At 39.1% G+C, this 26,654-nt stretch overlaps 1 protein-coding gene across 1 annotated transcript; it reads left to right on the top strand.

Moving 5' to 3' along the window:
* Positions 1 to 4,332: 4,332 nt before the first annotated feature.
* Positions 4,333 to 6,390, top strand: LOC147635259 (UDP-glycosyltransferase 85A1-like). Its single transcript, XM_086802147.1, has 2 exons — positions 4,333 to 4,875; positions 5,407 to 6,390. The coding sequence occupies exons 1-2, from the start codon at positions 4,371 to 4,373 to the stop codon at positions 6,342 to 6,344; spliced, it is 1,443 nt and encodes a 480-aa protein (XP_086658273.1). The 5' UTR covers positions 4,333 to 4,370; the 3' UTR covers positions 6,345 to 6,390.
* Positions 6,391 to 26,654: the final 20,264 nt, after the last annotated feature.

Here is a 26,654-nt window from a genome sequence, read left to right as displayed (position 1 = left end):
CAACACTTCCGAATGATATCCATGTTGATTGGTTGCATGAGGAAATGGAGAGAGCAGAGAGCGACAAGGGGCTGCATATCATGGCGGAAGAATGGGAGTATGCACGAGGATGCATGTTAAAGGTACATAGAACTAGTTATTGTAAGCGACAAGGGGCTGCATATCATGGCGGAAGAATGGGAGTATGCACGAGGATGCATGTTAAAGGTACATATCATGGCGGAAGAATGGGAGTATGCACAAGGATGCATGTTAAAGGTACATAGAACTAATGTTTTGCATTAGTTATTGTAAGTGATTTGCTTTTAATATTTATTCACATTGCTTACACAAATATTGCTTCTATTTTGGTCCAGTGCACTATGTTCAATGCTATATGGTATGAAGGCAAGCATTTTCGAACTCAAAGAATTGATGAAAAGAGGAATACACAAGATTGCGGTGTCATTAGTAGCTTTGAGGGAGCTAATGGAAAAATGGATGATTATTGTGGCACAATCCAAGACATATTTAGGCTTGACTTTCGTCGCTTCTATGTGTATGTTTTGGATGTCAAATGGCAAATGAACGTGGTGGAAAAAGGGCCGAATGCAACAATAAAATGCCATGCAAGTGGCTATGTAACTATTGACTCTACAAAGTTTTGGCAAACAAAGAAAGATAGGCTCGTATTGCCACAACAATGTGAGCAGGTATGCATTTTTTACTAATGTGTTTCATGTACATATATATCTAAGCTCGCGTACCCCTTGACTTTTGATATGCTAATTAATTACTGCAGTATGTGTATTTGAGTAGGTTATCTATCTGCCAATGGTGCATGACATTGAATGGTGGTACGTCATCCCTATTGCACCACGTTCCAAAGTGATGTATAATACATTCACTGATATGGAGCATATGGAGGATGTAACAAGCCGCAATGAAGATGATGTCGAACATGCCAATGAAGATGTTGTGATCAATCATCTACAAGAAATAAGAGATGATCATGTGATAATGATGATGAGCATGCCATTTCTCATGATCATGAGGATGACTCTACCATTGAGGATGATGGTGATGTTGATGAGGATGATCAGGGCATCGATACCATTATCAATGGACAGAATATCGATAGTGGAATAAATTTAATCGTAGCCTTACAAATTGATCAAATGGTGTTGATCGTTTGGTAAGGATGGATCTTATTGAAGATGAGATCGAACCCTAACCAATCCATCACTATATCGTTCTAAATTGATGACATTTCTATTGTATATGTTGTCTTTTAATTATCATCTCATGATTTATTTTTGAATATATTTCATTGTTGTAAATGCATGTAGTGGGATTGTGTAATGATATATACTGTAATGTACTATGAGATGGTTTAAAGAAAATGGTTTTAAATTTTATAAAGGAATGGAGTTTTTCTTAATAAAGTTCTTGCGTGTAATAATGCATGTATAATTGCGTGTATATACACGCGCTGATACACGCGTTTCTGAAAGCAGTATACACGTAAATTTAGATGCCAATATACACGCGCTGGTAGACGCGTTTCTGAAACCAGTATACACACGAATTTAGATGCCAATATACACGTGCCCGATACTACATGCGCGACCATACACACGCCCGTAACTTATCGCGTGTATTGAACGCGTGTATGGCAGCAGTGTCTTGTCGTGAGTTTAGTGTCAATATGAATTGGAACCTATTGAGATGTACTTGCAACTAGCTGGGGGAGCCAATTCCATCTCAATTGGGTCTAATCAAACTATCTAAATAAACTATACTTGGGCTAAAATGGGTAATTTTGATCTTGGCTCTATTTGAATAAATGACTTATTTGTAACTAACAAAGATAAATTTGGATCCAATTAAGACTGATGGAATAATTCATATCAGTGCTAATCTTTGCACAAGGGGAATTACATTTGGAAAGGTTTCATGTAGTAGTAGAGCTTAGCACACTTGAACATGATTATCCCAAGCTAAAAGAGCCAAATTAAGATGAAATTGAAACCAATTATGATAAAAGTGGACCCAATTGATTGGTCTACTTTGTTCTCAAAAGTATATTTTTGTTAATTAAAAGTTAAGCCTTTTTTTAGAGTTGATAACTCGATTGAGATAAACTTGGACCTGATTAATTAGTTTAGTTTGTTCTTACGTAGATTTTTACTATCATATATAACAACTAGCACTTTTTTTCTATCATTCAAGATTGGATACAGTTGAAAGTCTTGACCCAACTAGACAAATATGAATCACAATCAATTGCAAATGGTTTTGTAGTGTATATAATGTGTGCCTAGTGCCATGACATGTTTATCTCTCTCTTATTATATGAAGAGTCTCTCTCTCTCTCTCTCTCTCTCTCTCTCTCTCTCTCTCTCTCTCTCTCTCTCTCTCTCTCTCTCTCTCTCTCTCTCTCTCTCTCTCTCTCTCTCTCGCAAAAACATGCATCTAAGAAAAATATTTCTCAATTATTTCCTAACCAGCCTTAATAAAATTATTCTCAATTATTTCCTAACCAACCTTAATAAAATTATTCAATTATTCTCAATTATTTCCTAACTAGCCTTAATAAAATTATTCAATAATTCTCAATTATTTCCTAACTAGCCTTAATAAAAATTATTCAATTATTTCCTAACCAGCCTTCATAAAATTATTCATTTCCTTCCATTACCAACCTTAATAAAATTATCACAATAATTTATTTGCATTCTTGTCTATTTTTTATTGTGTTATGTCTATAGCATTGACAAACACTATTGCTAAAAGGAGATCATCGCTACAGATCATCTAACCACACATTTAAACTCCAAAATATAATCCTATGATTACATTGCTTGTGGTCTCGCTCTAGGACATGATCTCTTGCCAAATCAAGGGCCTTTTTCTTACTAGGGGCATCATTATACTATAGCTCCTACTATCACCAAAGGAGGATGTGGATTTTACATACTCTCCCATGTACAAGTTTGTAATGAGAACCATAACATCAATCTTATGAGTTTTTACTGTCTAGAGCTTTCATGGGGTAAGAGGAAAGAGCTTTCATAGTACATCTTTCAAAGCACATCATAAGCTTGATGATATATGGTATTTATAGAAATACCCCTTAACTTAAGTGGAACCACCATAAGAGGAGAGGTTCACCCACATAGATGCATATATTTGTAAATGGAAAGCCTTACAAATTAGGTCAGATTGTGGGGTTTAGCAATAGTTGTCTCACGGGTTTCTTGGTAATGACTACATCATTGGTATCTTGGTAATGCCTACATAACTTGGTAATGACTACATCATGGGTCAGATTGTGGCATTTAGCAATAGTTGTCTCACGGGTTTCTTAGTAATGACTACATCATGGGTATCTTGGTAATGCCTACATAACTTGGTAATGACTACATAACTTGTTAAGTAAGACGCTATGTAGTTTTATAGCTACAAGAAGTACCTTGTTAAGTTGTCAAGGGTATCTTGAAAACGACTACATAACTTGTTAAGTAAGATGCTATGTAGTTTAATAGCTATAAGGAGTGTAATTCTTGGGGATATGCTCCCTGCTCTTGGACTAGAAAAACAAGTGCTCAAAGGAGCTGCGAGCAATTATGATTGAGTGTACCTAAGAACAACCACCACAACATTAACCATGTTATTTTTCGTATAACATTTAGGGACTATTTTTTTTCATTCTTATCTATCACATTATGTTTCTTTTCCACCTAGACCATTTAATTTATGATTTTAATGACACTTGGATGTTGCGACATGTTGACATTCTAGACTTTCGAGTGGGTATGAGTAGGTGTGAGTGCTATAATTTTTTTCCCTCCATAAAAAGGGGGGGCTTGTAATGACATGTTGAATCGCATATTTCACATCGAAATTCTTTTATCAAACAAAGAGGAGAAGGATAGGGGCCTTTTTGAGAAACAAGATGCTTTTATTTTGAAATCATGAAAGACACCTACATGTGCATTTTTGTCTCTCTCCCACACACACACGCGTGTGAGTGTGTGTGCGTGTGTGTGCGTGTGCGTGTGCGTGTGCGTGTGCGTGTGAGAGAGAGAGAGAGAGAGAGAGAGAGAGAGAGAGAGAATCCTTAAAACTTGAGCCTTTTCCAAAGCTCCACTTTGGACTTTTATCTGCTTAGGAATGTTAGCCCGAGGGCATTCTACAAACTTGCTTTGATTCCCATTAACTCGATTTGTTTGCCTTTTTCTAGCAAGGAAGAGATTCCCCTCATTCCTGAACCATATATATATATATAGAGAGAGAGAGAGAGAGAGAGAGAAAGCACAATTCGTGAAAATCTCATAATATTTAAAATCATTGACATATTTATTTCCCAAGCCCTAGTGAGTCGAAATATGGCAAGAATGGAACGCCCCCATGCCCTGGTGTTCCCTTCTGCTGCACAAGGCCATATCAACCCTCTGATGCAACTCTCTCAACACCTTGTAGCCTCGCATGGCTTTCTTATCACCTTCGTGAACACTGAGCACAATCATATGCGCATCATGGAAGCCAGAAAGCTAAACAATGAAGAAGAAACCCACCATGATATTAAGATGGTGGCTATCTCTGATGGCTTGCCATTACACGATAATCAAAGAACCTCTGACCTCAAAAAGCTTACAGAAGCCATTCACCACAACATGATGCCCCGTCTGCAGCAGCTAATCTATGAGATTAATCAAACAAGCAACCCTGTCAATTGCATCATCTCGGATGTCTTCATGCATTGGGTGCTTGAAACTGCAGAGAAGATGAAGATCCCAACGCTAATTGGCTTCTGTCCCGCTGGCATGGCTACGTTCTCCGTGGTTTATCACATTCCTCTGTTGCTATCGAGTGGGCAAATAAATCGTGATGGTAAGATAATTAGTCGGCAATTAGTGCTTTAACTACTACTACTACTACTACTGCGTGGCCGTCTTCTTGTTAAAAAGCTAGTTACTCATCCCTTAACATACTTATATGGCTAATCATGTGTTTCAAGAAGGATTAAATGTGGTGGTCAGATAAATTAGTGGGGCAATTAGTGCTTTAACTACTGGATGTCTTCTTATTAAAATGCTTCTTACTTATCCCCCTTAACATACTTATATGGCTAATTAGAGCTTTAGCTACTACTACGTGGCTATCTTCTTATTAAAAAGCAACTTACTTATCCCTTAATTAGTTTTCATGACGATAAGGGCTTAGGGGACTACTATGCTGTGCAACCACATCATTGTTGCTATGAAATAACATTCCATTTCTTGAAAATGTTTTTATGCATTGGAAAAAAAAGGGGGGGAATTCTTAGTTTTTCATTTTCAAGTAGAGTACCCATAGCATCATGAGCATTTGTAGACTATATCATGGGCCCTTGTTTCTAACCTTGAATCAAAATTTGTACAGGTTCTCCAAAGGACTTGACAAAAAAATTAACTTCACTTCCTGGGCTTCCTGACATACCAGCTACAAACCTTCCTTGGCAAGTTGGAACTAAAGATGACAATGAGTTCATGTTCAATCACATAAAGTGTACGGGCAAATGTGTAAAAGAATTCGATGCCATCCTTTTCAACTCTTATTATGACCTGGAGAATAAAGCCATGGATGCTCTACTAGTAGATGAGAATTTGAAAGTATTATCAGTGGGTCCTTTGGTACTTCTCAATAATGATGAGAGTCCTTGGAATGTGGCTAGTAGTGGTTTATGGGCACAAGACAAGGAATGTTTAGATTGGCTAGAGGACAAGGCACCATCTTCTGTGCTTTATATTGCCTTTGGAAGTATAGCCATTCTCAATTCCATGCAATTGCATGAGCTTGCACTTGGTATAGAGGCTACCCAACAACCCTTTCTATGGGTGCTACGCCCCGATCTTATGGATGGAACATCTGCACAACTACCCCAAGGTTTTATAGAGCGAACCAAAGACCGTGCCCTTTTTATATCTTGGGCACCTCAACCTTTAGTGCTATCTCATCTCTCCATCGGAGCTTTCTTGACTCATTGTGGTTGGAACTCGACCATGGAGGCCATCTCCATGGGTGTCCCCATGCTCACATGGCCTTATTTTGGGGATCAAAATTTAAATCGACAATATATAGTGGAGGAGTGGGAAGTTGGCATGACATTTGTGGCAACTGATGGCAGAATGGTGGATCGACAAGAGGTGGAAAAGGTTATAAGGTCTATGATGAGTGGTGAGGAGGGAGTAAAAATGAGGAAAAGGGTGCAGAAGCTCAAAGAGCAAGCTAGGTTTGCATTAGAGAAGGATGTGGGTCTATCATACAAAAACATACAAGAAGTTGTCCAAAAAATGCAAAACACCATAAGCATTCGTTAAGCTAAGCACAATATGTGCAATTGTTTCTGTTTCATTTCGAGACACCATACCCATTTGTTAAGCTAAGCACAATATCTACAATTGTTTTTGTTTTGTTTCAATTTGTAGAATCAATTGAATGTTTTCGAATTCTCTTTCATGTTATGCATGGTATAAATGCACACTTGTTGGCTTGATTAACAAAAATACTTAGATGAATATATATTGATAAACATCTACCAGCTTTAGTCACACATTGCCTCAGATCTGCAATCGTTATGCTCCACATCAACACTCAAAAGAGAATGTGGGGGAGAGAGAGAGAGATTGAGTTCCTTGCAAGCAAACACGCACGCACGCACGCACGCACGCACGCACACATAAGAGAGTGCAGGACACAAGAGAGAGATGGATGGCTGAATTTTCTTATATCTTCTTCTCTTCTCTACAACCATATAACTAAAAGATAAGAGTACATACATAAAGGGAAAGTACTCTCCTACAATAACATACAAAATGGTCGATCTATAGTGTGAACCCGACTATATGAGCTAGCGCTATAATTATGCCACCATAACTCTAGTACTCCAAAGTGGTTGTCACATAGCTTGTCATCCACTGGCGCCATATCGACCATAATCTCACCAACCATTCCAGTGGCATAAGTGTGAAAGCTATCACCCAAGTGATTCATCAATGTCCGTTGTAGCACTAGTTGAGCTCGATATCTCAACACTCCCCCTCGAGCTCAACCACAATACACTCCAAGTAAGATCCTAAACCTGTGGAGCTTCTCTGTGCCCAATGCCTTCGTGAAGATGTCACCCACCTGATCCTATATGCTGACATATACCAAATTTACATCACCTACTAGAACCCTCTCCCTCACAAAGTGATAGTGCACCTCAATGTGTGTCGTTCTCGCATTGTATACTGGATTACTAGCCAATTGTATGCTACTTATGTTGTCACAATAAATGACAATTTCCCTATCCATGGGCTCACCCATATCACTAAGTAGCTTCTAAAACCAAGCTACCTCATAAGATGCCATAGCAGCACCCATGTAATATGCCTCTGTACTCAACAAGGCATTTATTGGTAGCTTCTTATTGCTCCAACTCACAATAGCACTCCAAAAATGAGAACATAAATCCATTGGTAGATCTCTTGTATGCAACACTACTAGCCCAATCAGCATTTGTGTACCCATGTAGCTGTATCTCTATACCAGTCTCATAAAAAAAGCCCATAATCAATTGTGGACTTTATGTACCTGAGAATCCGTCTAGTTGCATCCAAGTGTAGCTTCCCAGGGGCCTGCATAAACTGACTCACAAGTCCAACAGTATTACTCAAGTCTGGCCTGGTCATGTAGATCAAGCCACCCACTATCTGCCTGTATGTATTGGGGTCCTCCAAGAGCTCACCGGAAAGCTTTGTGTTCTACTCCAATGGCATTGAAATAGGCTTACGGCCTATCATACCATACTTGGACAACATGTCCAAGCCATATTGCCTCTACAATAACAAAATGCCATGAGGTGATCTCACCACCTCTATGCCCAAGAAAATATCGCACCTCACCCAAATCCTTCATCTCAAACTTTTTCTTCAAAAGCCTCCTTACATCATGTACGTCAATATCACTATTACAGTGATAATCAAGTCATCTACATAGATGACTAATAGCATGATCCCTCTATCTGTCATTTTTACATAAAGTAAAAAATCTGCATTGGATATCTAAAATCCAATAGTAACAAGATACTCCTCGATCTTGTTTGACCATGCTCTAGGTGCCTGCTTCAAGCTATACAAGGCTTTGTGTAACCTGCACACATAATCTAGGTGTGCATCACTCTTATAAGTTGGTGGCAATATCATGTAAACATATTCTTGCACATTACCATGCAAGAAGGCATTATTCACATCCATCTGATGTAAAGACCATCCATCTGCTAAAGTCATAGCAATGACAGCTCTCACGATTTCCATTCTTGCAACCGAGTTGAATAGTCAATGCCATAAGTTTGTGCTGCATAGCCTTTGGCCACCAATCTTGCCTTATAGCTGCTCACTGAACCATCAATGTTATGCTTGACTTTATACACCCACTTATATCCAATTGCCTTCTTTTCCTTAGGCAAAGGCACTAACTCCCATGTTGCATTTGAATCCAATGCTGCCTTTCCTCATTCATGGCATCTTTCCATTTATTATTTCCAAGTGCATTCTCAAAACAAGTGGGCTCCAATTCTTGTATTACTTTAACCATGTAAGCATAATGATGGATTGTATATCCATCATATCTCAACCTGTCAACATGGTACCTAACCCTCATAGACCTACGTATACCTGGATCATTGTCAGGTGTTCTCAAAACAGCCCTCGTTCTCCTTACACTATGAGTAACCACAAATGGAATGCCAAGCTCGTCATCAAGGCTCTGCTGAGAGCCGCTAGAGTCACCATCCAAATATGAGTGACCTGCTGACAAATCATGAACAAAAGGTTGATCTACCTTTTCCTTCCCTCTGCGTGATACATGTGTACCTACATCTATCCTCAACCTACGTGACCATGTGCTAAAATTGGATCCACTACTAGAGGACTCTCCAGGTCCACTAAGAACCTGTGATTGCTACTCTACATGTGGTTCAACATCAACACTTCTTACATCTGCATCTTATGTTGCCTTCACTGCTACTGCATACTAGCTACTCATCTCGTCAAAGACAACATCTCTACTTACTCATATCTCATGAGTGGTAGGGTTATAACATCTATAATCTTTCTACTCCATAGAATAACTAATAAAGATGCATTTCTTTGCCTTTGGATCCAACTATGTTCTCACTTCATCTTCTGAAACATGCACACATGCAATACACCCAAACATTTTTAAGTGATACACATCCGATCTTATGCCTGTAAACTTTTGTTCAGGCATCATACCATGAACAACTACGATGGGAGTCCTATTCATAATGTACATAGCAGTTGCTATTGTTTCTACCCAAAAAAATAATGTGGCATATTCTTTTCATCCATCAAGGCATGTGTCACTTCTACAATGTGCCTATTTTCTCTTTCTACAACACCATTCTGTTATGGAGTGTACCTGCATGTAAACTGTTTCTTGATTCCCTGCTTCTTGAGGAAATCGCTGAACTCATTGGAGAAATATTCTCCCCCACCATCTGATCTCGGGCATTTTATTTACATGACTTTTTCCTTCTCAACCAAGGCTTTAAATCTCTGAAAGTGCTAAACACCTCACTTTTCTCCTTCATGAAGTAAACCCACACTTTCCTAGTGTGGTCATCAAATGAATGTACCATAATACCTGCAACTTGCTATTGTTGCAGTCTCGATCAGTCCCCATACATTTGAATGTATGACATCTAATGGCCTTACACTAACATGCTTTTCATGTGGGAAAGCATGTTTGGCCTACTTACCTAGCATACTTCACATACTTTGTGCATACCATCAACCTTAAACTTTGGCAAACCTGCAACAATATTTTGGTCTTGCATAGACTTCAGTCTCGCTGTACATTCATATGACCAATGCGCTTATGCCATACGTCAATATCTACAAATGACACATGTTCCATGTGCAAACATGGTTGCCTTTACTTCAGGCATGTTCACATCCAAAGTAAACATCTTGCCATTTCCGTTACCCTTTGCAACCAAGCGACATTGATTTTTGAAGTCTTCCACAAAACATCCTTGAGGATTTAACCTCACTTGCAGAGCAGACCCTGCTCAACCATCTATCCCCAACAGAAACCACGTTCTTTATAATATTTAAAACATGATGTACATCTACTAAAATAAGTAATTCATTTTGCCATCCTACATAGACAATGGCACTTTACCAACATGCGTAATGGGATGCACAGTATCATCACTTGTTTCTATATAGCCTAGTTTTTTCATTTTCTGTATGTCTTTATTATCAACATGAGTGGTCATGTGGTTAGAGGTGCTAGAATCCACATACCATGTATCTTGAGATACTAACACATCTCCTGTTATGGAACTGAGACAATGGCACTTTACCAACATGCGTAATGGGATGCACAGTATCATCACTTGTTTCTATATAGCCTAGTTTTTTCATTTTCTGTATGTCTTTATTATCAACATGAGTGGTCATGTGGTTAGAGGTGCTAGAATCCACATACCATGTATCTTGAGATACTAACACATCTCCTGTTATGGAACTGAGCATGTTTTGCATCACAAATAGCTGCTCACTTCTGTTATCACCTCCCTTTTTACTAGATGATGCATAGTTGCCTTACTGCAACTTTTCATTTTTAATGTCATTCTGCTTTTTATAGCAGTCCTTTACCATATACCTTGGTTTGCCACAGTAATAGAACTCTATTCTATTTGCATATTCTGATTTCTTTGCTAATAACCACCTCGGCCTCTTTGACTGGCCTCTTCCACCTATGTATGATTGCTGATGTGAACTATTGTTGTCCAGAATTCTAATTTCCTTGTCAGCCACCACCTTGGCCTTGACCACGACCTCTACCTCTACCTCTACCTAAAGTAGAGTAAAAGTCCTATTTAGATGTGTTCTTGCTTTGTAAATAAGAGTCCTCACCTAGTGACTTTTCTTCTATTATCAACATAGACACCAAGTCCCGAAAGTTGGAAATATTCTCCCTAACTACACTGGAGAGGTCTTGAATGGCTTATACTCTTTGCCAAGCCCATTCAAACAGACAATTCACCAAACCATCATCTTCCACCGATACATTGATGAACCCAAGGGATTCAACAATGCCCTTGATCTTTAAAGCATACTCATTGATAGAGACATGCTTTTCTTTTCCCCACAGTATGCAGATCTTGCTTTAGTGTTGATGTGGAACATCTGCACCAGATTCTACCATGCAACTGCTGGATTGTTTGCATCTTGTATATGTCCTATCATCGTATCTATGACACTAATTGAAATCCAATACATGACTTTCCTTGCACCCTTATTCCAATCCTTGAACGCCTTTATGTATGCTAGAGTGGCATTCTCTTTAGACAATTTAAGAGGCTCCTCATTGTCTTCTTCAACATAGTTCTAAAATCCTTTATCCTAAGGAAAATTGTCATTCTAAACTTCCAAGCATGGAAGTTTTTCTTGTCCAACTTCTCACTTACAATCTGATTGATTTCGTCAAACATGTTTTCCTGCAACAATCAAAAATCTGTAATAACAGACGATTTCTATATGTAACTTGTAACATATCATTATCTTTTGTGACTATGCAGTAGTACTTCAGCACAACATGTAGGTCACCAGATCTAACCAAAGTACATGTACATACACCCAATGTCAACAACACATGTGCAAACACTATTTGCACTCCCAAAATGCACTGCTATAGTGCAATAACCAGATTTTGACTAGAGACAATTCTCAACCAGAACTTCCCAAAACTGTCAAAAATACCTTACAGTGACAGAAAAGAGACCGAGATGCACCCGCAACACAATTCTCGCTGTTGCAAAACTTCAGTACACTATGTACCACATAGGCACCTCCAAGCCTACAAAGACAACTTCTCAATCGGAGATGTGTAGCTCCCAGAGCTACCGAGGGGTGTTGTACCTAAACCAAGAAAGGAAAGAGATGATGATGCTCTTACCCATGTACCACTTCCTTGCTTGCTTGTTCTTGCTTAACTTCTTAGCTCTCACACAAACCAAGCTCTGATACCATAAAGAGAATGTGGGGGAGAGAGAGAGATCTTAAGTTCCTTGCAAGCACACACACACACACACACACAAGAGAGTGCAAGACACAAGAGAGAGATGGATGGGTAAATTTTCTTCTATCTTCTTCTCTTCTCTATACAACCATATAACTAAAAGATAAGAGTACATACATAAAGGAATACTCTCCAACAACAACATACAAAATGGTGGGTCTATAGTGTGAACCTGACTATATGAGATGGCACTATAGCCATGCTATAACTCTAGTACTCCAAAGTGGCTATCATATAGCCTATGAGCCACTCGTGGCATATCAACCATAATCCCACCAACCATATCAGTGGCATAAGTGCAGAAGTTGTCACCCAGGCATGTCATCAATGTCCGCCCGTAGCTGCATTCTACACTTGAGTTGTAGATTCAACATCAACCACTTTCGCCTATAGACTTAGATATGTGGAATCTCCATCAGCTTCCGACCTGCTGATGCCATGTCATCTTTTGATCTACAAAAGCCATGTCATCTTCTGATCTGTAGGAGCGACATCATCTTTTGACCTGCTTAAGCCACATCATCATCCAATCTATTGATACACGTCATCATCTAACTTGTTAATGCCATCTCATCCTCTGATCTGGTGATGTCACGTCATCTTCCAACCGCCACCGTCAGAGCCAACTATCTAAAACAGCTACTATCAGAGCCAACTATCTAAAATAGCTACTATTAGAGCCAGCTATCTAAAATACCTATTAAAGCCATCTATCCAAACTAGCTACCATAGCTAGATGTGCTTAAACCAGCTACCATAATCAGCTTCCTAATTGACTAATGGAATTAGCCGTATACATTAGCTTTCAGAGACAGTGAAAGAACCCTGTCCCCACCGCGCAACGAATCCTGGCGTACTAGAAGCGGAAGTAGCACTTCTCGCGCAGGGCAAGGTCCTTCACTCGGGGCCTCGCCCACGAATATCCGGACAAGAGACTAATCCCTCGGTTCTTCCAAATCAGAACTCGGAAAAACTTTCCTCGCCCGGAAAGCACGGGCGATTCCTCCAAGATATTTTTACTCTAACGTAGTCAATTGCCTTTTTCTTCACAGATTCAGCTATCTTTAAAACAATCTTTTAATGAAACTATAGTATCACTGATCATTATCTTCCAAAATTATCTGGTTGAATCCTAATTTTTAATTTTTCCTTCATCAATGTACCTATGGCATCATTGGCAGCCAGAACGCTCACCACCTATCCACTCAGGGGCCTTTTTGATAGTTCCTAGCTCATAGTAGTTCCGACAATATATTCACTTATAAAAATCAAAATGGAATCTCCGTTGAAGATCAGCAAGATCAACCAACAGATCCATAAAAAAGAGCCATGGACTCATCCGTTGAGAACCAGCAAGGTCAATCAACCAGATCCATGCCCGAATTCAGAAAACAACTCTTACCCCTTGTTCCAATATCTTCCACGACGTACGTGTGGGTATCTTCGGCGACCCAGAGACCGAGCACCGTATGGTCAGCACCCTCTAGGTAGGTCACCTAGCGCTTCACTCATAGGCCGCTTCCTTAGTCCCTCATCCACCGTACCGAAAGCTCACCATTTAAATCGGTCACAAGACCTCATCCAACCTTGCTACGCGAGATGTCCTCCATTGACTCTCTATCAGGTGTTGCAACTTTATCAGATAGGTCTCCACGACCTCATTCACAAGACGGTCAAAAAGCTTCCCCAGCATTTTTGACATAAAACAGTCATTTAAAAACAGGTCAAAAAAACAGTTTCTATAATGAACTCTCATCTTTCCACATTGTTTCACATCAATCCTCATTTATTTCATATGTATTTCTATTCTCATCACATCATTTTCCATCTCCTCACATCTTTCCTCATTTATCCGCATCAGATCTCATCCACGTGTATCTACTCATATCCACATCTCATAGTCAAACTTAATGAGAATAACACTTTTGAAATAAAAATAACTCTTTTATGCATCTTTTTATGCATAAAAATTAAACTTAATGAGAATAACACTTTTGAATAAAAATAATTCCTTTATGCATCTTTCTATGCATAAAAATCAAATTTAATGAGAATAACCCTTTTGAAATAAAAATAATTCCTTTATGCATCTTTCTATGCATAAAAAATATATTTAATGAGAATAACACTTTTGAAATAAAAATAATTCCTTTATGCATCTTTCTATGTATTGAAATCAAAATTAATAATTAATATCAGTGATATCCATGCATATTCATAGGTGAATATGTACATGGAGTAATTAGAATATTTCTTTTGGATGCAAAAATGGTGGGAATTACTCTTTTGGAATAACATAAAAACAAACTTTCTTTTCCACAAAATTCTAGAAAATTTTGCCATAACCTCCTTTGTATGGCTGACCATTTCTCATTTTTATCATTCTATTTTTAACTTAAATTAACCCAAATTAGATTCATAGAACTCTAATCTACACAATTTTCTAAATTCAAGAGAGTAAACAATAAGAAGAGTTTAATTAATCCCTTAGTTAATCTTTCTAGAATTAAGAAAGGCTGGAATGTAAAGAAGAGAATGGGGGTGGCCTTTTCCTCAAAGGCATAGCATTTGAATTTAAATCAATCAACTGTAAAACATGAAAATCAAGAAAATCATAGATTTAAAATTAAACAAGTAAGAAAATTAACAACGTCATTCCTTACGAACATCATCACGGGGACTCGTCCCATTCATCCTCATTGTGGTTTTGCTCAGCTTATCGCTTTTCAACCAAAATTCAGGAATCATCATTTTTCAATCAGAATCCAAATCAGCTCATCAATTCTCAACTAGAACTTTAAAATCATATAAACCACATTCAAATTCATCATCTGGATAGCATTTTTGCTTATAATTTCAAGGTCTTAGATTTACTCGTATATACTGAGCTACAATTATACCCTCGGTATATATGGGTAGTCACGGTCTTTGGAATTTCAAGGTAAATATCATCATGTCTAGGCCTCAAGCAAGTCTGGGATTCCATACAATTGCGGTACTTCCATTTGAAGACCCAATTATCTATTTATGAATCTTCATTCTGAATATCAATTTGTATGAGTTTCATCACACAATTACAACCTTTTACTGCTACTTCATAAATTTTTGACATTTCTGGCTTCTCGGATTCACTTTAGCCAATTCGCACAGATACCAGCTCAAAGATCCCTGTCCCCACACTGCGCAACAAATCTTGGGGTGCTAGCAGCGGAAGTAACACTTCTTGCGCGGGGCAGGGTCCTTCACTCGGGGCCTCGCCCCCCACAAATATCCAGACAAGAGACTAATCCCTCGGTTCTTCCAAAACTGATAAACCCGAAAAAACTTCCCTCACTCGAAAAGCACGGGCGATTCCTCCAAGATATTTTTACTCTAACGTAGTCAAGAGCCTTAACTAACTGAACTGATCTAACAGAACCCGTAAGTATCATAGTTAGATCAAGGAAAAGACTTGCACTTGGACCATAGAGACCAACGCTTTTTTCCTCATTGAGAGGCACAGCCGTTGTTTCTTTTCCATAGAACAATTTTTATCCGAGATTTACTTCATCTATCATACTATAACAGAATTGAGTCTCATTTTAGGGATCCATCAGTCCAGCCTAACCCCATCCAATCTCGTGGGTTAGCCAACCGCCCAACCACTGTAGTGATGGGATCCATTTAAGAATTTGGTTAGGTTTTTGTCCCAGGTACCAGGGAAAAGAGTTCCCAGGTCCCCTAGCCAGATATTCATGCAAACTTAAAACTAGTCGCACCACTTACACACCCAATATGAAATTGCCTTTTTCACAGATTCCGCTGTCTTTAAAACAATCTTTTAATGAAACTATAGTATCACTGATCATAGTCCTCCAAAATTATCCGGTTGAATCCTAATTTCTAATTTTTCCTTCATCGATGTACCTATGGCATCATTGGCAACCAGAACGCTTGTTAAAATTACAGCAATGTGATGAGCTATGGTGGATCAAATGCTAGAATCAACATCATTAACAAAGAGATTAGATGATAATTAAGATGTGAGCGATTAATTGATATCTTAATGTAAGCATGGATAATCAAAAACCAGCAAATTCTCATTAGGCCAATGCCTCAATTTATAGGGTTTACATCTAAGCATCTAATCCCACTGATTTCTCCTTGATTCTCTCTACCTCTTCCCAGAATATTTCCACACCTCCTAAATCTCCTCATGCTACCATTTATTCTCTCCCAGTAGATGCTTCTCACCTTTTCACAGGTTCTCTCACATTTACAGATTCTCTTTTACAGCCTCTAGCTAAGGGCTTGTTCCCGCACACACCCTATTCACTTGTATATTTTAATACCTCTCCTCAAGTGAATACTCCTAGCACACCTGGACCCTATACCAAGTTTCCCTCTAACTTGATAGTCTGCGATGAGTGCCTCAAGTCCCTAAACTCATAGTCCTTGATACTCTCTCTCTCTCTCTCTCTCTCTCTCTCTCTCTCTCTCTCTCTCTCTCTCTCTCTCTCTCTAAGGCTACTACAAGTGCCCGTGACCTTGACTAAAGTGCTCACACATACATCTACCACATGGCCTACATCATCAGTGGCTTAGAGGTGGTTTTACTATGTTGGGGCAGGTTACATTGGGTTGTGGGGTTTCTCTCTCTCACTCTCTCAGAAAAGATGATCTGACTCCACTTCCTTAGGAGCCTCCATGAAGTTTGTCGATGTCGTTCCTTCTCCACCAGGTTTGCTATAGCAATCTCTTGCCATGTGCCCTGGCTTTCCACAGTTGTGGCAAGTGAAGGTCCTTCCTCCTACTCTACCTCTTCCTCGTCCTCGTCCTCGAGAGAATCCTCCTCGGGTGATGAATGCTTTTTCTTCTCCTGGCTGTTGAGTCGAGCCATTTCTTCTCTTTGCCTCTGGTCTCTTACTCTAGTAGATCTCCTTCTATCTCGTGTAGCTTCAATTCAGGTACATTCTTTAGTGTTGCTACAATGTTTTCAAATTCACCTTTGTCCACACTCTTCAAAAGCATTGCTAGTGCCTCATCATCTTCTACCTTTTTGCCAATAGCTGCCAGTTGTTGCTTAATGCTTTTATATTTGTTCAAGTGTGTGATTAAAGGTTCACTTTCCTTCATATCCAATTTGTAGAATTGCATTAACAGATTTATTTTTGAATTTTTAGCTTGTGTGTGCCAAATAATTTATTGAGTTCATCCCATGCATCTTTTGCCCATTGTATCCCTGTGATGTGATGAATGATTTCATCATTTAAAGGCTTGGATCTTTGCGGGGTCAGGAGAAATCCCATCCTTTGATACTATGAATCCCAAGTATTCCACCTGGTCAATAAAGAAAGAACACTTGCTTTTTTTGTAAAGAGTTGGTATTTCTTTAGGATTTCCACGACCTTGCACACATGATCTTCATGATCAGCTGCATTCTTTGAGTACACCAGGATATCATCAAAGAAGACAAGAATAAAATTATCCAAGTATTCTCTAAGAATATCATGTATAAGACGATTAAATGTCGCCAGGGCATTAGTCAATCCAAACCGCATGACTGTGAACTCATAATGCCCATAGCAAGTATTGAATGCTATCTTCAGGATGTCCTCTTCTTGGAAAGGTTAGTTAAAGGAAATGCTATCTGAGCATACCTGATATAAAGATCCTATACCATCCGGTTAATCCTAGGAATCCTCTGACTTCCTTTACTGTCTTGGGTTCCAGCCAATCTACGACTGCTTGGATCTTTGTGGGGTCAGGAGGAGAAATCCCATCCTTTGATACTATGAAGCCCAAGTATTCCACCTAGTCAATAGAGAAAGAACACTTGCTTTTTTTGTAAAGAGTTGGTGTTTCTTTAGGATTTCCATGAACTTGCACACATGATCTTCATGATCAGTTGCATTCTTTGAGTACACCAGGATATCATCAAAGAAGACAAGAACAAAATCATCCAAGTATTCTCTAAGAATATCATGCATAAGACGATTAAATGTCGCCAGGGCATTAGTCAATCCAAACCGCATGACTGTGAACTCATAATGCCCATAGCAAGTATTGAATGCTATCTTCAGGATGTCCTCTTCTTGGAAAGGTTAGTTAAAGGAAATGCTATCTGAGCATACCTGATATAAAGATCCTTCACCATCTGGTTAATCCTAGGAATCCTCTGACTTCCTTTATCGTCTTGGGTTCCAGCCAATCTACGACTGCTTGGATCTTTGCGGGGTCAGGAGAAATCCCATCCTTTGATACTATGAATCCCAAGTATTCTACCTGGTCAATAGAGAAAGAACACTTGCTTTTTTTGTAAAGAGTTGGTGTTTCTTTAGGATTTCCACGACCTTGCGCACATGATCTTCATGATCAGCTGCATTCTTTGAGTACACCAGGATATCATCAAAGAAGACAAGAACAAAATCATCCAAGTATTCTCTAAGAATATCATGCATAAGATGATTAAATGTCGTCAGGGCATTAGTCAATCGAAACCGCATGACTGTGAACTCATAATGCCCATAGCAAGTATTGAATGCTATCTTCAGGATGTCCTCTTCTTGGAAAGGTTAGTTAAAGGAAATGCTATCTGAGCATACCTGATATAAAGATCCTATACCATCTGGTTAATCCTAGGAATCCTCTGACTTCCTTTACCGTCTTGGATTCCAGCCAATCTACGACTGCTTGGATCTTTGCGGGGTCAGGGGAGAAATCCCATCCTTTGATACTATGAATCCCAAGTATTCTACCTGGTCAATAGAGAAAGAACACTTGCCTTTTTTGCAAAGAGTTGGTGTTTCTTTAGGATTTCCACGACCTTGCGCACATGATCTTCATGATCAGCTGCATTCTTTGAGTACACCAGGATATCATCAAAGAAGACAAGAACAAAATCATCCAAGTATTCTCTAAGAATATCATAAGACGATTAAATGTCGCCAGGGCATTAGTCAATCCAAACCGCATGACTGTGAACTCATAATGCCCATAGCAAGTACTGAATGCTATCTTCGGGATGTCCTGTTCCTTGATTTTGATCTGGTAGTACCCGGATTTGAGATCTATCTTGGTGAAAATTTGGGTCCCACTTAACCGATCCAGAAGTTCATCAATCCTAGGGATAGGATACTTATTTTTAATTGTTAATTTATTCAATCCTCTATAGTCAATACTACAGAGTCTTAACATTCCACCTTTCTTCTTTTGAAAGAGAATGGGCGCACCCCAAGGTGAGACACTGGGTCGGATGAATCCCTGCTCTAACAGTTGTCTTAACTGTTCCTTGAGTTCTATGGCTTCAGGGACTGGCATTTTGTATGCACGCTGGGCTACTGGCTGAGCTCCGGGGGTTAACTCGATCTCATGATCTACTTCGTAAGACGGAGGCATCTCAGTCAGCTCTTCAGGGAACACATCTGCATTCTCACTTAACCACTCTCGTTCTTTAGCCTTGCATTTTATGTCTATGGGATTCATCTTAATGACATAAACAGCTTGCCTCTTTTTGAGCCCTTTTAACAATTTAGAAGCCTTGACTAATTGCAACACTGGGGATCTGGAAATTCTAATTCCTTGAACTTTATTCCCGTGAAGGTCAAGGAAAGAGATGGTTCCATTGTGACAATAAATGTCAGCTTGATTCTTATGGAGCCAATCCATTCCAAGGATTCCATCATAGACTCCCAAGGGTAGGACTCTGAATTGGCACTCTGTTACGTTCCCATCTAGACTAAACTGAATAAGATCTATCTCAAGGTGTGTGAAAAGATTCTTTCCATTGGCCAATTCCACTTGCATAGGTTTCCCTGATTTTTGATTTAGGACTAACTTACGCAGACATCCTGGGAAAATAAAAGAATGAGTACTGCCTGAATCAATCAAAAGCTGGAATTGCTTACCCTGGTACTCTGCTAGAGTCTGGAGGACTGAAAATTGACGGCTATTCCCCTGATGCTCTATTGCGGCATAGATCTGTCCTTTTTCTTCCTCTGCTAGAGTCTGGAGGACTGAAAATTGACGGCTATTCCCCTGATGCTCTATTGCGGCATAGATCTGTCCTTTTCCTTCCTCTACTTCCTCAGCTATAGTGACGGCTCTAGCTGCTGCAGTCTAAGGTGGAACTCTCTCTCTTTGGTTTTCGCAATTCGGGGAGGAAGTTTGGAGACTGCTAGAGTCTGGAGGACTGAAAATTGACGGATATTCCCCTGATGCTCTATTGCGGCATAGATCTGTCCTTTTTCTTCCTCTACTTCCTCAGCTATAGTGACGGCTCTAGCTGCTGCAGTCTAAGGTGGAACTCTCTCTCTTTGGTTTTCGCAATTCTGGGAGGGAGTTTGGAGACTGCTTTGCATGGAGGCTGTAGACTGAGCTGGCACTCTTCTGGGGTTGCCCTAATTTTGGCACGGGGGGCCCTGATTGGACTGATACGAAGGAGTCTCTCTCTGAATTCTGGGACCCTGGCTTCCTTGGCCCATAAAAGGAGATGGGCAATCCTTCAGCTGGTGCCCAAACCCTTGACATCCAAAGCACCTGTTCTCCATCCCTCTCTAGTAAGCTACTAAATCCTTATCCTAGTGTATCTCCTACTAATGTATCCTGAAATGTTCGAATCGGGGGTTTTCACCATTTGTTTCAATTGCATAGCACCCCCATCGTGTATGGACTGGATTTTTTCTTTGCCACCTATGGAAACAATAACCTATCATAAATGTGACCACTCTAATCTCTAGAAGATCAGCAAGGTGTGGATTTGCCAACTTGGTGTGCCGTGCCACATTTTTCCACAAGGTCCTTCTCTGCCCACCATCAATATTAATTCTTCCATGTTTGGCATTGGGGCTCGGAGAGGATAGGGAACATTCTGTTGCTGCTGCTGCTGCCGCCTCGACCCTATTGTAGAGTAGGCCTCTAGCAAGATTTTGCATGTTGGCTCAAAAGGAATGATCTGAGGAGTACTTAGAACATCAACTTTGGCTTCAAGAGTGGGTCTCCTGCTTTGATTAAGCCTTTGTACTCTCTCACCTAACAAAGAATCCAATGCATTTTGATTAGTAAATGGTGAAATGTCATCCTGGGGGTGGAGAATACACACCTCATCGAGCTGCTTGTGTGGAGATACGTTTGTTTGCCACGCCGGCAACTCCTCGGGGTCAAGAGGGTTAGTAGGAAATTCAATAGGGGGTGAAGAGTAACGTGAAAAGATACACTCTGTCTTGCACAAGGAGTACTTAACCATACCATAATACAATTGGGAATACAAAAGCTCTACACCAAAAAAACGATTCAACCCACTATACATGCCTATCATGCGGCGACTCATGCGACTCCAATTAAAAGAGCAAAGGGACTCCTACGTTTGCTACAACTTTCCAAAGTTCTCGCCATTAGAGTTTCCAAATATTTCTAGTCAAACGAATCAGATGCTCACATGGATTCGACCATGGCATAGAATTCCATATCCAGACATAGTGGTTGTGGTTAGATTTCTAAAATTTATTGGGATTCTCATCGACTAGCCAAAAGAGAGATATGATGGGCATGATGTAGAACATCTTTGCTTCGACATGAACAGCCCAGATGAATGAGGGATGATGCTCTACTATCATTGCCTCAAGTGTCTACCATGATATATGCATGTCACATTCGAAGATATGAGACACCAAGTTCTAGACTTCCCACTCAGCATTTAGAAGAACTCTAAAAAAGCTTCAGTCACCATGATGCAACTTCTACAGACATGAGTTCGGTAACCAAGTCTTCCGACCTAGGTAAGAGGTTCTCAGGATAGAACCTACATCACGTAGGGGGGATGTTATTCCTATTTTAGATTAACAAATATGATCCTCCATTTGAGGACATTAACAAGTGTTATGTAAAGGCACTATAAAGGTTGTACATTATGAGATACTGGCCATCCAAGGCTTTAGTAAGTTTTGGGCGTCCCAAGTGTGAATAAGGGCCAAATGTATATAAGGCAATTTCTCATAATGAAAAGACACAATCCCCCTTTGTGCTATGAGAACTCTTGTCTTGTCTTGTGTATGAGAGGGAGAGAGAGAGTGTGTATGCTAGCATGTGCCTCTTCTATGCTTGTGTGTGGGAGAGTGAGAGAATGATTGCCTTGCATTATGGTGTGAGCGACTCCATGACAGAGTGGAGGTGGAGATTGGACGATTGGAGCTTCTACAAGCGAGCTTGGAAAGCCTTAAGGGACATGATCTCAAAGCATTGGTAAGTACCCTATGATGGTTGTTGCCTATTGCTTATTCCATTGGTGAATGTGTGGAGTTCTCTTGGGAGGTGCAATAGGCCATAACAATAAGCTAAGGGATGACCATCCTATATGAGGACTACCCTAATCACATAGTCATTGGCATAGAATAGTCTAGTAAAGTCACAAAGTTGTAACAAAAGGACATGAGTAAGAGCTTCTTTCAAAGCTTGAAAGGATCTACATTGTGTATGTATCCAATAGAATTGTTTAGCTTTCTTTAAGAGACCTATCATGGATGTGTAATGTATGTAAAGTTCTTGACAAAAATTCCTATAACAACTACATAATCCTAAGAATGATCATGAATCATGTATGTCACAAGGTCTAGGCCAAGTAACATACATGATTCCAAATCCCAAAAGTGCATACTACAGTAGAAAAATCCTTGTCATGTGTACTATAGTTGCACTCTCTTTGTTTCAAATTGTGGCTCTCATAAAAGCTAAGGGATAACCGTCCTATATGAGGATTTCCTGAATCACATAGCCATTGGCATCGTTCGCAACTACTATAAAGACTAGAAGTTATAACACAAGGGCATGAGTAAGAGCTCATTTCAAAGCTTAAAAGGATCTATAAATGTCTATCTATCCAATGGAATTGTTTAGGTTTCTTTAGGAGATCTTTCAGTGTGAATGAAAAATTCTTGACAAATTTCGTATAATAGCTACATAATCTAAAAAATGATCATAAATCATGTATATCATGAGGTCTAGGCCAAGTGACAATGGACTCAATCTTCTTTTGATCCACTTGAATGCTCTTGCGACTGTGTGGGCGGCTAAGTACTACTCTTCTCATGTTTGAGATAGCATTGATTTTCTTTCAAAAGAGAGAATACTAGCCCCACATGTTTTTTTATGATATTCAATATTTTTATTAAAGACTAGGATGTCATCAAAGAATAAAATCTTGATGTTTGAGGAATGAATAGCTCATAATCGTACGAGTGAAAGTCTAAGAGAATTGTTAAGTCCGAAGAGCATTACCAAAAACTCATACTAACCAGAGTGAGTCTTGAATGTATTCTTATACATATCCTTCTCCACCATTGTTACTTGATGATAGCCAGACCTAGGATCAATTTTGTTGAGCATATTCGTCCCTCTCAATTTATCCAATAAGTCATCAATTCTGGGAATGGGATACCTATTCTTTATCGTAATCTTGTTAGGACTCTATGTTCTTAAAACATACAGTAAATGCCATTCTTTTTCTTAACTAAAAGTAGGGGAGGTGTGTTGTTAGGTCTAATAAATCTCTCTAAAAGTTCCTCTATCAAATACTCAATTTCTTTTTGATCTAGCGTATTGACTCTATAAGGTAAACATCTCTCTAAAAGTTCTTCTATCATGCTCAATTTCTTTTTTCTCTAGCTTATTGAATCTATAAGGTTCTTTGCAAGGTGTTGTGTTACCTAGGAGAACTTCAATATTGTCGTCTTCAGGTATAGAATGTGGTAGCCTAAGAGGCAATTCCTCTAAGAAACAATCTATGAACTTAGAGAGGAATGCTTACTGTGGGGGAATAGTAAGTGTAGTTTCCATGGATGTAACTTTTTTTACCAACACCATATAAGTTTTCTCCCTCTTACACAAAGCTCTATTAACCTGGGTGTGGCTGAGAAAAGAGTTAAGCTCTTCCTTCATTTCAAACCCTAGTAATTAACCCTTACCATATTTGGTAATTCACATATGTGTATCACAATCAATCTATGGGTTATATTGATGTCCCTAAGGCATATCTAATATGATGTCTAGGTGCTCTTCCAAAGGTGCTATTAGGAAATTCCTTTTCTTCCCATAAGGTTTGATGCATAAACCTACATCTTTCACTACCTTAGTGTAATTATACTTTGTGCTAGTATTAACCTTATAATGTGAGGGAACAAACTCTAGCTAGGTTAAGAAACCTCATAGTTTTTTTAGAAACAAAGTCATGTGTGCTACCATCATCGTGCAAAATAGTAACATCTTTACCATTAATAGTTCCTTTCATTCTCAAAAGATAATGAGATTTGATTTTACCTTCATAGTCAAAATACTCATGATCATTGTCATTACCCTCTTGCTTGAATGAATTTTTACTCCTCATCCACCTCGATCATGTGTAACTTTGCCATGTTCTCTTCTTCTCTAGACAATCTATTGTAAATATGGCTTTCTTTGTTGCACCTATAACATCAAATGACACAAGGCAAAGAGTCCCCTTTGTTAGACTTGCTAGAAGTGTTAACGCTCTTGGTGGTGTTGTCACTTTGTTACCCTTGGGTTTATAAAATTTCTTTAGGAAAAATCTTAAATTTTACTATTTTTCCACTTTATGTTTGGAATTCTTTGCCTCTTTTGGAAATCCGTTTTTCCTCTAACAATTCTTGGCTAAGGGAATATCGATGAAACATATTTTACCTTAGCTCTAATGTAGGTCTAAGGCTCACTATAAATTTCGTCTTTTTCTCCTTCCCATGGACCTTGTCTATGGCTGTAATTGAAGAAGGGTTTGTTAAATCTACCAATATAGGTGGACATAGAATCTTTCTATAATTGGTGAAAGGTGTCACATTGCTCCCTAGCCCTAGCCTTATTATATTGTGGTGGTAGAAAATTCTTTTTGAACAACTTTCTTCAAAATATTTTCAAGTTTCGGATTGATGTTTATTATTGGTGAGGTTCCACCATAAAGCATAGCACTCTGCACTAGATGGTTAGTAGCACACTTGATTTTATCCCATTTAGAGAATTTCTCAATAATCATCAAGGTAGCTAAGCTAATAAAGTATAATGTTATCATCTTTATTTCCATCATAATTTTGAAAAGTAAAAGCTTTATGGCTAATTTTATACCCTTCATAGAATCGTGAGCTTGTAAAGTGACCGCAACACTCTTAAGGATTCTACAGTCTTCAGAATCTAATGAATTTGTGCCTCTACTCCTCTTTCTTTGGGATAATCTCTTGTCTAGCCCCTCCTCAACTCCATCTCAGTAGCTATTTGATTATGCAAAGTGTTAAGGCTTTGAATAGATAGAAGTAGTGGATTTTTCCCCATGATATAGAAAATTTAAGGAAAAATAGGAGATATAAATGATCAATTTATGGAAAGAGAAATAAAGCAAATAATCATGTGAACGTGCCTACAAAAATCTTGCAGAGCCAAAATGGGGCCCGAAATGTGCTCAAAATCTTGCAATGGGAATGGGATACTGGGAGTTGAGGATAACAGTGACCAACCTCCATAGTGGTATGTCTACCTCTTCCAAACACATGTTAAAGTCATCACAAAGGATGTTGGTTCATTCCCATTGCAAGATTTTGTTAGGCATACCACAATGTATGTTTTTCCTCTTCAATATATTCAACACACAAACTATCAGAATCTGCCACTCTTCACCCCCCCTTTGTCAAATGTATCCACAACCACTCTCCATTATTATTGGCAACCCATTAACAAACTATCCAATATTTGTACATCGCTATGAGGGTGCCCACTTTGCCATGCCCCCCCCTTCCTGTAAGCAAACAATATCCACCTCTTTCCAAATCTTACAATGAATTCATAACTCCCCAAGCTTCTAATACTAGTTGGAGACTCCACATACATTCCAACAATCTTCATGAATTTAAGAGTCTTTCTTGCCTCTTGCCAATGGAAGTTCCATGAGTACCATACATAATTCATTTATCTAATGGACATAGAGGGACGAAGTCCTCTTTTGGGTTTTCTTCCCTTGCTTCCTTGTCAATCTCATGTTCCATGGTTGTTACTAAAACATTTACCTCTTGCTCATATAAACTTTCCCCAAGCATCTCAAATCAGTTGAAGTAAACTGTGGATGCTTTTTCCAAGGATTTTCCTTTTCAATGCCAACCAAGGATTCTCCTAGCCATGCAAGCCTAGGGTTTCTGGGTTATGGCTATTTCAATAAACAATGATGCCTTTGCTGGTGGATAACCTATTGCAAGCACATGACCAAGCTACTTTTGAAATGTGCATCTTCTTACGCTAGTGGGGCTTACCTTCTGTTGTGTCGTTGCCATCCCCATTCTTCCATCTCCATGGTTAGAAGCAAAAGCACCATCTCTGTCTTTGATATGGTTGTTTCTTTGTCAGCCTAGCTTGCAAGGCTTGTCCCTTGCTTCTACTCTAGTTTCCCTTGAAGTCTACATGTAGAACTTTGCAAGGGACTAGCCTACAAGGCCAAGGCTAGTCCCCTACTTCTACTCTAGTTTCCCCTGAAGTCTACCTGTTATTTTTAGACACACGGCTTAACCTTTTTC

The sequence above is a fragment of the Cibotium barometz genome, chromosome 9 (genome assembly GCF_041138505.1).
Source record: "Cibotium barometz isolate CiBa-2024 chromosome 9, ASM4113850v1, whole genome shotgun sequence".
In the NCBI taxonomy this organism is placed as follows: Eukaryota; Viridiplantae; Streptophyta; class Polypodiopsida; order Cyatheales; family Cibotiaceae; genus Cibotium; species Cibotium barometz.
This window is presented reverse-complemented; position numbering and strand designations above follow the sequence as displayed.

Excerpts from the sequence above, each read along its gene's own strand:
- LOC147635259 (XM_086802147.1), top strand. The coding sequence starts at position 4,371 with ATGGCAAGAATGGAACGCCCCCATGCCCTGGTGTTCCCTTCTGCTGCA. Across the intron at positions 4,876-5,406 it reads TGGGCAAATAAATCGTGATG|GTTCTCCAAAGGACTTGACA; the intron begins GTAAGATAATTA and ends AAATTTGTACAG.